The 17632-nt window shown below is 27.4% G+C and overlaps 1 protein-coding gene across 11 annotated transcripts in view; it reads right to left on the bottom strand.

The window, feature by feature from the left end:
* lap (phosphatidylinositol-binding clathrin assembly protein lap) overlaps nucleotides 1-17632 on the bottom strand; it is a 333775-nt gene that overhangs the window by 19538 nt on the left and 296605 nt on the right. For 6 of the 11 annotated variants that reach the window (XM_075371943.1, XM_075371942.1, XM_075371944.1 and 3 more), the window contains 2 exons: nucleotides 10499-10546; nucleotides 2385-2529 (listed from right to left, as the gene is read on the bottom strand). The exons of 2 other annotated variants lie outside the window; for them this stretch is intronic. In XM_075371943.1, the coding sequence (XP_075228058.1) occupies nucleotides 2392-2529; nucleotides 10499-10546 (186 nt within the window). In that variant the 3' untranslated portion in view covers nucleotides 2385-2391. The remainder of the gene's footprint in view (nucleotides 1-2384; nucleotides 2530-10498; nucleotides 10547-17632) is intronic. 3 more of the 11 variants (XM_075371949.1, XM_075371950.1, XM_075371946.1) reach the window with 2 other exon arrangements.

Genomic DNA, 17632 nt, shown 5'->3' with positions numbered 1-17632 from the left:
GGTAGAACAAGATCTTTAATCAAGGAAAAGTAAGAGATATGGATTATTGTTCATATATTATTCTGCCATTGCATAGTAACCTACAAGTATAGCTGTCCCTTTAATATGTTAATGTTATGATTTTCAGTTATTTACAGTCACTTATAAAAGTTTACTAGTACAGCTGATAAAATTTCAATATAACAGAAAAAAAACAACTGATGTTAAAGTTGATATTTGATTCAGTTTAATAGAAAGATAATATTTTATACGTATAATGTTCATTTTTATACCATTGGGAAGCTTCCATCAGAACTAAATTCTAGTTAAATTACATATAGATAATACATTTTGTTAACTTTCTTTGAGATTTTGGGTTCAACTACACAGAGTATGAGAATTGTAGTCTAATATTGTGAGTTAACATTTGACTTCCACAGCACAGTTGGTAGTAAAACAACATTCACAGAAAAAACTTGCAATAAAGATAAGACTTAATATGGTGACTATGATAAGACTTAAACACGGTTTTGAAAATAAATCTCAGGACTCAGTAAATAAGACACTTCACCCACAAGAAACTAATGCTGCTTTAGGAGAATAATTTCTAACAAAACTTTGTTTTAGGTAGATACGCTTTTGATTATCTTTGCAAATTCATTCATTTTTCTCAGCCATTCAGCCAAGAAAATAAAACAGTCTCTAATGGTGACCAGAGAGAAAAAAAAATGATTTACATAATTATTTATATTTGGAAGGAATTTTGAAGAGGGTACATAAATAAATACAAGCTACAAAAGAAGTTAATTTATTAAATTAACCTAAATTAAAATCAAAATTAATGTATTATGGTTGTGTATGTGTTATTTAGGTATGATCAGGTTAAACTTTCTAAATTATTGATCTAAAAGCAGTACACAAGTGCTGGGGGCTTGGAAATCCATAAATTAATAAATTACTCTGTGCCTTTTATCATTCTTTCTACAGGCGTTTTGAAGCAATTAAGTAAAAACTAACCCAATGTAAGAACTTTCCTTGAAGTTGGATATCTTTAACAAATATAAGAGATCTTACTGGAAAATCATGAACCATAATTTATAATAGTAATTGGTAAGTTCTATTTAAAATAATGTTCTTTAAAACTAACTAGGTAAAAACCAGTTAATGATAAACATGGTTAATTGCTACTGACAGAATTGCTAGAACTGCTACTGTTAGAAATTACAATACTTAACTGATAACACAAGAACTGTTTGGATATTTCTTGGCTTTACACAGAGATTGCGCTAATATGACCAAGTGGCTATGACATGAATTAAAACATGGTCGTATATTCATTCAAGATGATGAACGCTTGGGACACCCAAAAGCTGCTATGACTGATTAAATTATAAAGATTGACAATGCCGTACTAAATTATCGCTCACTGAAGGTACGAAAGCTTGCTTTCATCAATAACATCAATACAGAACATGACCATTACATTAAACATAATTTTTTTCAGTATGAAAAAGCTTTGTACTCGGTAGGTACTAGGGTTTGCTAGCAATCAACCAAAAACACATCTGACTGAACGCTTCTCAAGGATGTTCAGACTTATTTATAAATGTCATTCTGCTGATTTTTCTTTGAAATTTTATAACAGCAGATGAAACATGGATCCATCATTACACACCAGAGACCAAATAGCAGTCCAAACAATGGGTGTCAAAGCAGAAGAAAACATGCCAAAGAAAGCAAAAATGTTTCCATCTGCAGGAAAAGTCATAGCTTTGGTTTTTTGGGATCCTCAAGATGTGGTTGATGCTCACAGGCTATCTGGAAAGAGGCAAGACAATCACTGAAGAGTATTATGCTTCACTACTGGGCTGAGTGAAGGGTGTTATTCAGGCTGAATGTCTCACATCTGGCCAAAAGTAAGTGCATTTTCACCACAATAATGTGCCTGCACACTCATCAATGGTTGTTGCTGCAAAACTGCACAACCTATGCTTCGAAGTGCTTCCACATGTGCTGTATTTGCCAGATTTAGCTCCCAGTGATTTCTTCCTCTTTCCAACCTGAATAAATGGCTCGCTGAATAAAGATTCACTTCAAATGAAGAGGTCAAAGCTGAGATAACCATTTATTAGCCAGAGTTTGACAAACAGCATTATACTGGTTATATTAAAAAGCTGGAAAGTCATCAAACTAAATAAATTGATCTACAAAGTGACTGTTGAAAACAATTTATAAAAGATTTTGTGTTTTGTTGTCAACAACTTTTCAAATAATCCTCATATTATATTTTATTGGATATTAAATCTAAATTTAAATGTACAACAGCTATATATTTTATATAAGTAAAAATTTATAAATATAATTTATATATAATAAAATAGAAAAAAGGAAGAGTATAGTCATACCTGTCATTCACAGAGCCCCAAAAGGGTCAAGTGGTGGAGGGGTAGCACCTGGAGGTGGCATTTGTCTTGGACTGCCCATTCCGGGGGCAGGAGTACCCATTACACCCCCTGGCCCTGCTGTTGGCATCCTCATGCCACCCATACCCTGTTCCAGCCAAGCAATGAAGAAAGACAGAAAAAGACAGACCATCATACCATTAGTAAAAATGAAAGCAAGAAAGCAAAAGATGATAGTAAACGTTATTAATACCTCAGTGGTTCCAAGTTTTATTATATTCAAAATTTATACATTTTTAAACATAAATTTTAATAATTTTTATAAATAAAATACAAGAAAAGAGCTACAATAAATGGTAATTGAAACAGAGTAGGAAAGAGAAATATTCAAGAACCATTAAGAAAAATTAAAATCTATACAACTAGATGTGGATTTCAGTAGTTTAAACAACCAGCATCAGTGGATAAAAGGATTAATTACAGATAAATACATTTACAAAGCATTAAAAGAAACTGTTTACTTTATAAATAGAGCAATTAAAAAATTACAACCTACAAATAAACATTCCAAACCGAAAGAAAAAGGATTAGATTACAACACAGTCTATAACATTTAAAACTCTCAACCTGGACTGGCCACACAACCTGCCCCATAAACTTGAAAACACTTTCCTCTCCTCCATTTCCTTAGAACTAACAATGTTTTAAGTTAATTTTGTCATATTAAATACAAAAATGGAGTATTCTAAAAAGTTATTTATGGGGGATTAGAAGGCTATGGTGACCAATCAAGTAGGGAGTTTGAAAGGTAGACTGCTCTGTAAGCAAAAGTTTTATTTCAACTTGGGATGGCCAATAGCTGAGCTTGTACCTTTTTTTGGCTTAATGATATCACCAAATAAGCTTGAAGCTTTGGTATGGATATGGAAATGGAATTTTGTAGGGTATGAAAAATGTCATGCATGACCAGGATTTGAACCTGGGACCTCTGGATGAGACACGACCACTCCACCATGGAGATTGACCATTTTTAGTTCTATTCTTTTATAAATAAATATTCTTTTATAGCTTTATTTTCTTAATAAGTAAAGTATACTTTCCCTACTTAGTATACTTTTAACTTGACTTTTTTTGCAATTTAATGTTTTATTTATTCATATTCTTAATTCTTTTACATCCACAGATGACTGTTCAAATGAGTATCAGTTACAGATTTTTATTTTGTAATTTTCTTTTTTAAATATGTTTACATGTGTTAAGTCATTTGTGAAACAGATACCTAAACAGATCTAACGCAAGGTGTGAGGAGTAATTCATTACAGGATTTTAACACTGTGTTCAGAGTTAGAATAGAAAATCATTAAAAAATGTTTTTTTTTTTTTTTTAGTGATTTTTCTATACTACATGTTTAAGTGTAACAGATATTTAATATTGGCTTCTATGTATCAAAATGAACAAAGATTTACTACGAAAAAATGGTGATCCCCTTAATTTCCTTTTGTTACACTTTATTTTTTTTATTTATAATTCAACATCAGATTGAGTAATAATAATATATGATTCACATGCTTCATCAAATAAAAAATTATCGTGTAAATAGGTTCACAAATTTCAAAACGGTTGCCACATCAATTATTTGTTTCTTATAATTGTTAGTTTTATCAAAACTAATATAATAAAATAATTTTTAGTTTAAGCAAAGTAAATTTTATTACCTAAATTTTTAACATTCATTTTAAGCAGAATGAATCTAAAAAAAAAATTATTTTAAAATCTTATATTTTGAAAATCAATTAACAATCAAATTATTATTGTAAAAAATTAATAACATAATTTCAGCACATAAATCTAGTTAACATGATGTCATAATTTTGGCTAATAATTGTACTTTGATAAAAAATAACAATTACAGTGATGTAAAGGATTAAATAATTGATATGGCTGCCATTTTGAAATTTGTTTACACCATAATTCTTTATTTGTTGTAGAAAGAATTATCAAATATTATGTTGATTTTTCAATCGAAAATCCAATAATCTAACCTAGACATATATTATTCTTTAAAAAACCACAAAAAAATACACTATTTTGTTATACTTATATATACATATATATATATATATATATATATATATATATATATATATATGTAAAACAGTTTTACATGGGAAAGATCTGAAAATAATTACTCATTTCATGCGGATAGCATAATGTATTATTTATAAAATGAGCATAATCTAAACCTTAAGTAAAAGCTAAGAATAGCAAAAGAAATGAAAACTTTAAAAAAACCTGTAAATTGGTCATATAGTTATGTACTGATAGTGATGAAATTTTAAACAAAAAGTAATGAAGAGATATATATATGTATTATTATGTCAAATATATATATACATATATATGTATATAAATTAGTAATATAAAATGTTCACTTGCAAAAAAATGTATGATAAACAAAACATAATTAAAGTTTGAAAATAGTAAAGAAAGGTAAACAGAAGAAATTTTTCTAAAATAATTATTTATCTTAACATAACCAAAATAGGAAATTTAGTACATTTTAATTATATCTGATTAATTTTATTTAGTATCAAACCAGATATAATCTTAATCACGTAAATTGATTACCTTTTTAAATAAATATATTAATAAAAACTACAATGACTGAAATAATAAACAAAGAGAAATTCATGAAGTATTAAGATCAGTGTATTATGGCAAACAGTTTGATGGTGTGCAACTATATTTAACATACACATGTTTGTTAACACCAAAAATTGAAAGTATTTTTACAAATAGACAATTTATTAATAATTACATGATTTATTAATTGACAGAATCAAATTTATAATATATATTAATAAAAATACTATTAGTCAATTTTTAACTGAAAATATTTCTAATTAATACAATATTAACGTTAAGTAATGCTGTCAAATATTTTCATAATTTTTTACAGTGATATACAGTAGGATATGTTTTCTATCACACAGAGCTCATAAAATGTCCAGTGGCAGGTTTTATTATAGATGGGTAGTTATTATATTATAGTTATTTATTATAGTATAGTAGTTCTAGGGGATAAGCCTCCTTGAAGTATTTTCTTTTCACTAAATGTAGAAATAAACTATTGCTTTAAAAAAATATTTTGAATTTATTATTTCTTTTCACGAATGAATAAAGTTTACAAAAAGAAAAAAAATCACTACCTTTAATAAAGAGTAGTAACTTATTTTAATAACTTTCTATTAACTGTTACTAGTTTTCACTTGTGCATCCTTTCAATGATTCCTGGATTTTTCTGGTTGAATTTTGGATTAGCATGTCTCCAGTTATAATTTACAAGATTCAAAACATGAATTTGCATTAAATTCTGTTCAGAATTATGCACAAGTAGTTTATTATACGTTACCGGAACACAAGTTGAGAAAATATGAGCTTTGCATAACTGTAATTGTCTGACTGAGACAAACACTGAAAAAATTGCAGTGAAAGCTCAGAGGCTAAAAATGAGAAAACTACCAGGTCTAAGAAGAGAATAAGAAAGTAGCAAAACAGCTGATAGAGAAATGTTTTGGATTAATAAAAATAACTTGAGGAAAAATTTGTTGATCAGTCTTATCAGAGCCAATTTGTAAATGCTAAACTTTTTTTTTGTGAAACAAGTTAACAAAAAAGGTTTTTATTAGTAATTATTTCTAGTCATAACTGAGAACAAGGCAAAACAATTACAGGGGAAGATTTTCAGAGAGCAAAATAGAGATTATATTTACTTTTAGAAGCAAAGATAAGTATGCAAAAATGTGTTGTTTTTTATTGTTATAAATGCTTGTGTTATACTTTACTTTTACTTTTTTGTTTATTGTTTTTATTGTATATCATAAACCTACCAACAAGTAATCTGTTTATATATATATATATATATTTTTTTTTTATTTTTTTCTTCCAAAATCAATCCTTTCAAGAGACCCATATCACATCTGCATTAATAATTTAAATATATTAAATAAATCAACTTAATCGACCCAAGTACAGAAATAAGAAAACTCCTACCTTATTCTATTATTTTTATTTTATTTTCTTTATAATTTTTATGATAGGTCTTTCGTGGGATCCCACATCATGAGTCATATATAAAATTTGTATTCAATTACACATTAAACACAAAATATTAAAAGGTTAAAATTATACATATGTAAAGGCATATGAAGTTATAAGTCAAATAAAATCATATAGTAACCTGTATATTGCTAACCAAATACTAATATGTACTATTTAAATAAATGAAAATTTCATGTATTATCTAGGAAGGTGCTGCTACCTATTGCAGCTTTTACGAGTATCTCCTTCAAAATCTGTCTGTAGGTTGATTAAATGGAATCTTTGCTTATATTTATATAATATTTTTGTAAAATATCAAAATTTTTATTTCCTTTTTTAATTTACAATATTTCTAAATTAGTACTGACATCAAAAAATATATCCAAAGTTTATGACAGTGATAAATTTAAACCTGTATATACAACTAACAACCACATAATAAAATATTTAAAAAAACAATAATAATACTAATTTATACAATTTATTTTGTGTTTATAAGATAAAATGTACTTATTATGAGGATATTTATATAGGTAAAACTAATAGATCGTTTAAACCAGATTTTATGAAGAGTATTATAAAAATAAAAAATTGGGCTTTTCTAATGCTGCAGATCACACCTTGTAAATAATAAAAATTCTATTTCTGATGTCAGTACTAATTTGGATATCTTTAATATATAATTGTATACAAATTTTATATACAACTGATGATGCGGGATCCGCAAAAGTACTATTGTAAAAATTATAAAGAAAATAGAAATAATAAAATAAGGTAAGACTATCCTTATTCCTGTACTTATATATATGAATCCTACAGAAGTTATAAAAGACCATGGATAATGCTAAACAAAATTATTAGTAAAAATATGGGATTGTGAATAAAGTTACTTATTAATTAAATGAAAATGATAGCTTATCAGAAAGCTAAGTTAAATTGTTTATGGATGTTAAATGTAGTTATCCATTAAATTACAAAATTTATAAAAATAATTAAAAGTTTATGTAACTTTGAATACAATCTTACTTTTAATTTATTTATACATATGCAGCACAGAACCACAATATTATCAAGAAATATTGTCAGAAATCTACATTATAGCAGAAATTTAAGTAGTAGTTTATTAACAAAATACACAACTTTTACAGTATGAAGAAAGTATACAGGCATGCACTAAGCACAATCAAAGTGATCAATTCTATACATTTTTAATATTTCAAAAATACTAGAAAAAGCTACATAATTAGTTACTGCAGTCACTAATTAAGTTTCCATTTACCACTGTCAGCAAAGCAAAGAATTTAAATTAAGAAAAACTCCAAGCAAGTAAAAAGCAATATTATAATAAATCTTTTGTCAAGTTTGTAAAAAATTCTTTGTAAGTGGTAAAACCTTTTTTTAAGTTTTTTTATCCTACATGCTAATAAAATTCATTAACAAATATAATAATTCATCTGAATACACAGTTTACAACTGACATTTTGTATAAGATAACAGTTATGAGAAGTAGGTAAAAAGTAAACAGCTAAAAACTAATACTACAAAATTTCTTGCAAATAAATTTCAAAATACTTCTTTCAACTATAATGTGGCTAAATATTCTTTCTTTATTTTACTTTAAAATCTGCATAATAAATTCAATGCAGATAATTTATTTTTGAACAGTCATTCTGAAAAAATGATACAAATTGATGAAGTATTAAACAATTTTATGCAATAAAAAACTGGGAATTACAGGAAACTAAACATGTCCAAACAATAAATCAATTTATACATTATCTTCATATATTTTGAGGACAGTAACTAACAGTAATTTCTTCTGATAGCACGATATTTACATTAACCTTTTTTTTATTTTCCGTAGGTAGAAATTGTGAACAAGAATTAGAGTATTCAATGGAAATAAGATAGAAGATTACTAAAACTGTTAAGCCCTCCAGCAATTTAATCCTGTGTTAAGTTGAATGATTTAAATGTTAATATAAGAATTCATATTCAATGAATTAAATGTTTTCAGTACTGCTTTAAGAGATCGAATTGTCAACTCTCACAGACAATTCAAGAATTTCTTGTATTTTAGGGGGGGATCTTTATCTTTTATGAGCACTTCAGCCATTAGGCTAGCTGTGAGATTTTGGATAGAGAACAAGTCTTCAGAATCATCCGTACAGCCTCTCACAAGATCACACAAAAAATGAGCTAGTTCTTCCAGTTCCAGCATCATCTGCAGTTTTAGACCTACAAGAAAATTACGGTTGAGGAAAATGATGGATATTAAGAAAGAATTATCAACCATCAGAGTAGTTATAATACAAGACAAACAATTCCAACTTGATAACAGGTTCAGGTTCCTAAAGAACAACTTCATCCATAATTCACAATCATGTGGCATATGGAAGTACTCAGCTGACCTACCAACTGTTCTGACAGACCCAACTTGCAAGTCAACATGTTATGCAATACCTTTCATAAAACTACATGTATAAGTTCTTCAGAGAAATTCTGAAATATAGAGGAGGTATGAAAATCGGCATGGACAGATCTAGTCAACAATGCTGCATTATTACAAACATATAAAAACCTTGAGTCAATGAATTACATCAGAACCAAAATCATTAGAATGTTGAAATAACTGTGGCCATACTGGTTACTGAGAGGAAGATAGAAGGCTCAGCTTTATCTGATAAACTCATCAGCTGTTAGGCTTGTTGTGTAGCTACGAGAGTCCATAAGTGAGTTTGTAGATTACTACCAAATATTGGGAATGCACTGATTCTGTAGCACTTATCATCATCAGCAAGGAGAATCTTTCGGGAAAATCACTGGTTCTACTGGAGCCATGTAATGAGAAATGAAAAACACGATCAATCAATTTCCCTGAGCATACCACCAAATAGAAGAAGAAATTGTAGTCAAGATATCTGCAGCAAAGGTTTAAGAAGATTTATTTAAAAATTTTCAGGCCGCTGATAGTAAAACTAAGACAGCCATAAGGTAGTCAACAATTGTTAAGCATATACATCAAATGAACTAAAAATTATGACACAATAATACAGCCACCTCATTATGAAATGTTTGAAATGAAAAAGAACTAAACAAATATGATAAGATTACCTTTTAATGTAAATATGTGGGTAATAGTGACAAACCAGGTTGAAGTGAAAAATTGCATTTTAATACTACTGGCTCCTCAATACTGTTTACCAACCACCTGTCTGTTATTAGGTTCTAATTAAAAACACATCCTGTCTGATGAAGTATAGGTATAATAAACTGTATCCTTGTTACAAAAATAATGAATACAACTGCCTCTGGACACCTATTGAAATAATCTCGATTTTTGTAATAACATATACATTTTAATATAAATCGATGAAAAATATGAATATTGTATGTTTAATATATATAAAGGGAAAACCATTCATTTCCACACTTAAACAGATAAAATTAATTTCTTTATACATGTATTTGTATTAGATATGTTAACCTATGTTTATTACAAAAAGGAAATAATAATAATAATAAAGTGACTGTCTTGCATATTTATGTAATGAAAAATTAATTTTAAACAAATTCTGTAGGCATAATATTAAAAACATTGTGGAAGGAATACATAAATTGAAATTACTAATTATGGATAAACTTCACAACAACAGCAGCCAAAAAATAACAGAAAGAATGAAGTAAAAAGAAAATTAATAAAATGTTAATAAATCATGTTAAATCATACCATTTCTGGATATAAATAAAAATTAATAAAGGCTTATTAATATAATTAATAGATTTTAATGTAGAATATTAACACACCTTTTTCATATTAATATAAAACCTAAATAAGAACAGTTGTTATTTTCAGTTATTTACTAGAGATTTTTTTTCAAATCAGATTCAATACCTTCAATGAAAAAAATTAATTAATAAACAAAAAAATAAAAAGTATAATTAATACCAATCACCAATAAATGCAAACCATTAACATTTAGGAAACATCACATTTTAATGGTGTATTACTTACCATTGTCTGAACAGTTGGGAACTGCATAGTGCTTGTCATTCCTTGTCCCTGTAAAGCAAGATGCATGAATCATGCAAGCTTACATTGATAAAATATACTAAAATTCACTGCATTACATTTAATAACATGGCATGGCACTTGAAGATAATGAGGTACAATAAATAATGAAAATTAAACAATCAAATTTGATAATACACACCTAAACCTACAATCATCAAAATTATCTCTCATTCTGGTAATACAGTAATTGATATTATATTATAGCATACAAAAATCTAAAGCAGCATGCTCATAATAAAGAAAAGTTGATTTTCAACGGTAAATTAATATTAACTAAATAAAGTTAACTGAAATGAGACTGGAAAAAGTATAACCGCGTATAGAATTCTAGCAGCTGTTTTGAAATGTAGGTAAAAAATAAATTAATTAAATTTTGTAACAAAGATTTTATATTATAAAACACTGAAGAAAACAGTTAACAAACATGAACAAGGAGACCTTAAACTGCATAACTGGAAATGGACTCACTCAATCCAACCTCTTAGAAGTAATTTGACATAAAAAATTTAATAAGATGTAGCACTATCAGAGAATTAAGAGCTGAACCAGTTTAAGTGGAATCAGCCTCAGATATGAACTAGTTGACATAGTTGATGAGCATCAAGAGCAGACAACAGTTATGAACAATTATCAACTTTATAGAAATTAAATACAACTTCGAATAATCATGTCATATTTGTAATTATTACATTGTATTGCAATGTGAAATTAACAATTAAAATTTTTAAGATAAAGATAATATTAAAGATGGTATAAACAGTATTAAAATTTAAGGGAACAGTTACACAAAATGTCCGAATAAGTCCTTTTTTATTGCTCTGTTTTTCTCTCTTTTTATTAATTTCAACGAAAAAAAAATGAAATAACTTTCTATAAAAAAATTTTTAATTTGGAATTTGATTCCACCTTTTTCTCTACAAAATTATTTTTACAATAAACTCACTAAAAATTTATTTTAATTAAAAAAAATATATCACAATATAAAAATTAAGGAGCAAAGATACTAACATTTTGTAAATTTCAAATAAGAGGCCCTATAGCCCTTTGGTGGTAAACATTTTATATGATTTACTGCAATTACTTGCATTTCAGCAAAGACTTTAGGGGAAAATAATCAACGTAAATAAAAATTAAAGAAATATTTTCAGAATGACAATTTTTCTCTTGTAGGTGGTATTGGTACTTGGTAAAGTAATGGGAGATTAAAATTAAATTTAACACTTATTTTAATTCCCAGTTGAGTAGAAGCTGTGTTTTAAGTAAAACATGATTTAAAAAAATTAAGCAGCAGCAACTAAGATAGCAATAGTTGTTATTCAAATCAATGAGCCATAATACATAATGTATTGAAACATCAGATGGAATGTTAGCACAACAGATATTTGCCATAATTATCAATATTTGTATTTAAATAATCTATTATTTCATTAAAAATATAATGGAAAATATGGGTACTATAAACTTCATCAAATATAAAAAGGAAGAACAATAATAGTAACATGCACAGCCATGCCAAATTATTTTAATATAAGCAAAAAAAAACCATTAAATAAAATACATAAATTTACACAATATGTATAACTTCATCTCACTAGAGAGTATAATATTAAAATATAATTTTGATTCTACATTAAAAATAATATACACAAACACTACTGAACTTATAAGTAAACAACTTATGTTGAAATAAAACAGATGCAACAAAATTACAAAGAAACATTTCTGTTAAAACATTATAATAAATACTTCCTACAAGAAATTGCAAACGAATTTGCCAATGAGTTTGAAGATTAGTAAATTACACATCATATTGGTTCTAAAATTATGTCACTGAAAAAATTAAAGGAAAAACCTCCTACAGACTACCAAAATATGACTAACATACACCCTAGAAAACATGCAAATGTTTCTGGAAATATCTCTTACTTTTCATTTTTCATAGCTCCATCTATAAGTAATTTAGCTTAAGAAGGATTAGGAGATCAAGGTGTACGCAATAGAGACTTCAGTCAGCAGTTGAATTATTGTGCAGCCACCAGTCAGAAGACCCTAATCATGTCTATAGGCAGCTTTCTATCATATCACAGAGGATGAAACCGACTCTACACATCCTACCACCTTCATTATGAATCTAGAGAGGGTTATTCTACACTCAAAAAACCCAAATTAAAAAGAAAAAATGGATAAAGGATAAGAAAATGACATGACGCTTCTTGCCTCAGGGTACCAACCACCCAATGAAGATGATGATAATGATATATAAGAAAATGTGAACATAAAAACTAAACATAATGTTTACGCCAACGCGTAAGGTTGTTTTTATTCCAATGAATTCACACTAACTCTTGTTGTCAACACACACACTCTCTTCGGTCTATTGCCTTCTTTGTTTCCCCCACCTCTCACCACGCCAGCTTTGGTCATTCTAGTCCTGACTTTCACGTTGTGCGGATCCTGGTCCTCCAGTGAAGGACCAGGCTTCGATGTTCTCTCTCTCTCTCTCTCTCTCTCTCGTATAATGTTAATACTATCATCGCATTCATACTCTCATACGCTGTGGTATTCCTCTGTCGAAATTATCTCTAGTTCTACCCATCAGTGGTTCATTATTTCACCGATCTCTATCTTTTGTTTTGTCTCGTTTCTTTGTTAAGTTATTCTTCAAATTCTGTATATTACGTCTATGTTGAAAGTGCTTCAATCACTACAAACTGCCAATTCTATCGGCGCCGAATCTTCTCGAGCTGCTGATTACATTTTCATCGATGCAGAATCTCTCCAAACTCGTTGCTACATATCTGAGATGCTACATATTATTCTACCTCTAAACCACGTCTCACCCCTGTATTCCTGATACACCAGTGCGGACTACGCCCAGGATTACTGTATTCATTTACCTTCATTCACGAGTTCGTCTCTTGCTAATATTTGTGTGCTACAGGCAAGTTCAATTTTCATTATTTATTAGGTTCAACAGTTATTTTATTATTAAAATTTGTGGAACATTCAGTTCATCATACCTTATGCCTTTCGATTTCAAGTTTAATTTAAAAAACCATTCATTCACTTAAGTGCAATCATGATAGGTGGCTTACCTATTTTACGTGCTCTATTACTGCAATTTGTTGTTATGGTAATTAACTCTATAATTTAATCTTGTAACTTGTTAATCGCCAAGATTAATCCTTTTCTACTCATGAACTGTATTCATAATACTTCTCGTAAATTAACCTAAAGCAAATTATATCCTGATGTGCAGTTATGTTTTAGGACTTTGTAATTTTATATTTTCAAGAATGCTTATTTACCAAAATGAACTCTATTTATATTATTACTTATTTTAATGTGATTATATTGTAATTAACTCCTTTTTATACTGGAATTATTTAATTTATTTTTCTAAGTTAATGACATCTGTTCATTGCTAATTTTCATATTACAGTATATGTCAGTAGTGCAACTGTTTTCCAGTTACACTTTTCTATTGATGTTATGTTTTAAGTATCTAATTGAAAGTAAGGTGTTTTATGTTCTCTTGTTTTCAGGCTTTGTTAAATTGTGTATTTAAAAAATGTATATTCATGTATTTTCTCATTTAATATTATTATTACTGATATGCTGATTTCAGTTGATATTTCTTATGTAAAATTAAGTTATGTTTATTTCCTAATTTCATTTAATTTAAGGTTATGCTTTAACATAAGTTCAGTTGTTTTACATAATTAAAGTCCAATTTCTTTTGGCAAATACGAGCTGTGTGTTTTTTGTTAACTTTACCCAACACATAACCATTATTATAATGCCATTTTAAAGGAAATTTTTTTAAAGTCTAGCATTAAAGTACCTTTCTCTGCAATAAGTAATCGCCAAGAAGTAATCGCCTTTTGTTGAGGTTTTGAAAATGACCTCTAGTAAAGCCCATAAGGGTTAATGTATATATTTTGGCTATGGAACTTAAAAGACCTATTCATGTATAATTTTCTGGATCACTTGAATCCCCTTTTTTATAAAATACTAGCTTATATAACCAGCACTGCTTGAGATCATTTAATTTCTTCATACACCCATCAATTTCTTTTTTCATAGGAAAATTCTCACAAATTTTTCACTACAAACATAAATCTTCTTAGCATTCCTTCTTGTTGAATTTAACATTTGAAATCTAGCCTGGTTAGAATTCAATCTGGAGCAATTTTTTTTCTTTTGTCAAAGCATTTTTATCTATGTTCTAGAAAATTTCCAAACTGTAATGTTCAAAACTATTCTTGTATATTTCCAAATGTTTCAGAACTTTAACCTTTTATGACTTTCACCCCCTCACCACTCCCACAGTGGTTACAGTAGGAATGTCTAACACACACAGTGTTTTTGCTCGATTAGTAAATAATGATTGTCCAAAGTTTGATTGAAATTGATGTTAGCAACAAAGTGAAAAGTAACATATTAACCTTCAAACTTATTGGCATATATGCAAAATGGATGGTATAAAACAAAACATTTTAGATAAAATACAAGTGAATAAAATATCAAACGCGATATAAAATAATTACTTAAATCATAAATAATAATGATAAGCTGAACAAAAAATGTAAGGAAAAAGAACGTAAAACTTAATAATTAATTAAAGGAACAACTTTTGATACATCAGTTAAAAAATATCCTATTACAAACATAAAGCAAAAAAAACTAATTTTGTAACCAAATCAAATCTACTGAGTATAAGAGAAAATATTTGGCTAAATAATACACTGCTGCATATGCAAGAAGATAAATAATAATGTAATTAAAAGCAATATTGCAATAATAAAATTTATATAATTCTAAAAAGCCAAGAAAACTTTTTTTAAATATGCATACTATGAAAAAATATATTATCAAAGCACTAGGAATTTCTAACAAAAAATAAAAAGTTTGTTCCTTTGCATAAAATTATTTAATAACATGAGAACTTTTCAATATTTGTTATTCTTTCCAAGAGGAATGCAGTAGTTCTCAAATTTTTTACTCTTTAATTCTCTTCCCCCTTTTTTAATCTATAGATGGCTAAATCACTGTTAATGAGAACTACATATTTAAAATAGTTTTATATGTGGTCCAGTTCAAAAGAAAAATATTTTTATACATCAGACAAATGTATTATAACTTATGTAAATATTTTAAAATTTAACTTGCCAACAATAAGAAATAAATATTTTATTATTCTCTAACCACATGACCTTTGCAGCTATTAAAGTAAATAGAAATTAAATATCAGTTATTTCCCTTCAATTTAAGGGACATCCATAAAGTAAAGCAAACATCCTTTTACTTATTTAGTTAGTTCCCTATTGTATTAATACATTTTTTTGTGAATTTATAAATAAAGTATTGTTTTCCCCCTGATTAAAAAAAAGAAGAAAATTCTAAATTTGAAGCAAAATTCAATTTATAAATAAAGGAAACATTTTCCCTGTAAAAATTTACAGGCAGACAATGAAGTGTATGGTGGAGAGGTTATGAATGAATCAATCAAATTTGACAATCAGTGTATAATGTTGGATGAATTTCTCTTATGAATAACTAATGTTAAATAGTGATAATGACTAAGAACATTTTTGTTAAGAAATATTTATGTCAAGATAGGTTCCTCTGGCTTTTTTATCAGAGAAAAACAACAAAAAGGATTCCATATAACCATATAATATTATACTATAATATCACCATATAATATTTTAATTGATTTCAATTAAAAGCTCTCAGAACACAGCAAATGGTTGGCAAGTATGATAAAATTCAATTTAAAATGATAAAACTAAAGAAGTATGTTTTTTTATCCCACTCACTGATGTAAAAGCATTCTGATTAGCAGGGATTTTCATGAAACTACTAAACGTGAATAAAAAATTAAAGCTGCAATTGAAAAATTAATTTTATTAAATAATAATATTAATGATGTTGTGCAGACAGAATAACAAAAGCCATTTTTAAGTAAAAACACATGAAAAAAGAGGGAAATTGATATGTTGATATTAAAGAAATTGAACACAATTCAAAACTACCATGAACAGAAGTCCAAATGTAGCACAAACTGTCATGTTTTATTTTTAACAGTCAAAATTTCGAGAACTCCAGTTTATACAAAAAACTATGTCATTACCTTATGAATATATTACACATAATTCAATGAAGATACCAAAAACAGATTTCATTTTAATGCAAAATACTTTCCTTTTTACCTTTTCCAGACTTTATACAACCATTGATGAAATTTAAATAAAACTAAAATTATTAATCATAAATGAAACAATTCATTAATAATCTAAATAAGTTAAAATTATAGAATAAATTAAACAACAAAATTAAACAACTTAGTGCTTTGATAACATACATATACATACAGAAATTAAAATGAAATTTACATGTAGCACTTAATAATTAAATCAGTGGTCTAAATCACTGGATATTAAGCATTGTAATACAGGCGAATTTTAAACTAAATGTATACAATGGTGATACTAAATGTTTTATTATTGACATACTTAGGACTTTTTAAAGCTTAAATCTTTTTTCCTACAAACTTTTAATTGTAGGAAATGACAAAAATGTCACCCAGATTCTACTCCGATTTAAACAGCCTGTAGAAATATGATTTTTGTGGTCTTTTTTCATAGCAGGTGTTTTAAAAATAATAGAGCATAAACTTTTCATTTTAATTTTTTTTAATTGCATTTTATTTACATTTTCTATAGTTTCTGAATTTATTGTATCTTTTAAGATCTCTAAATAAGAGTACACATTAACAGTGAAAAGTTTGGGGTTTTATACTGAATAAACACAAGCATAAGAAAATTCATAAACCATGTGCTAAAACGTTATACGTCCTAAAAAAATTACACATGTAATATTTTTTTAATAATTGACTGAAAAAGTAATCATTTATTCTTTATAAGAATAATTTTACTGGACATTATTTTTGTTGCACTAAGTTGTACAACAAAAACATCAATTCAAAACATTGACTTTTTATGGTACCATATCCATGTTATACAAACAAAATGAGTAAACTGTAATTAAAAATGTAATACTATGACAAAA

Source organism: Lycorma delicatula, chromosome 7 (assembly GCF_047948215.1).
Source record: "Lycorma delicatula isolate Av1 chromosome 7, ASM4794821v1, whole genome shotgun sequence".
Lineage (NCBI taxonomy): Eukaryota > Metazoa > Arthropoda > Insecta > Hemiptera > Fulgoridae > Lycorma > Lycorma delicatula.
The sequence above is the reverse complement of the archived record's forward strand: the minus strand, read 5'-3'. Positions and strand labels throughout refer to the sequence as shown.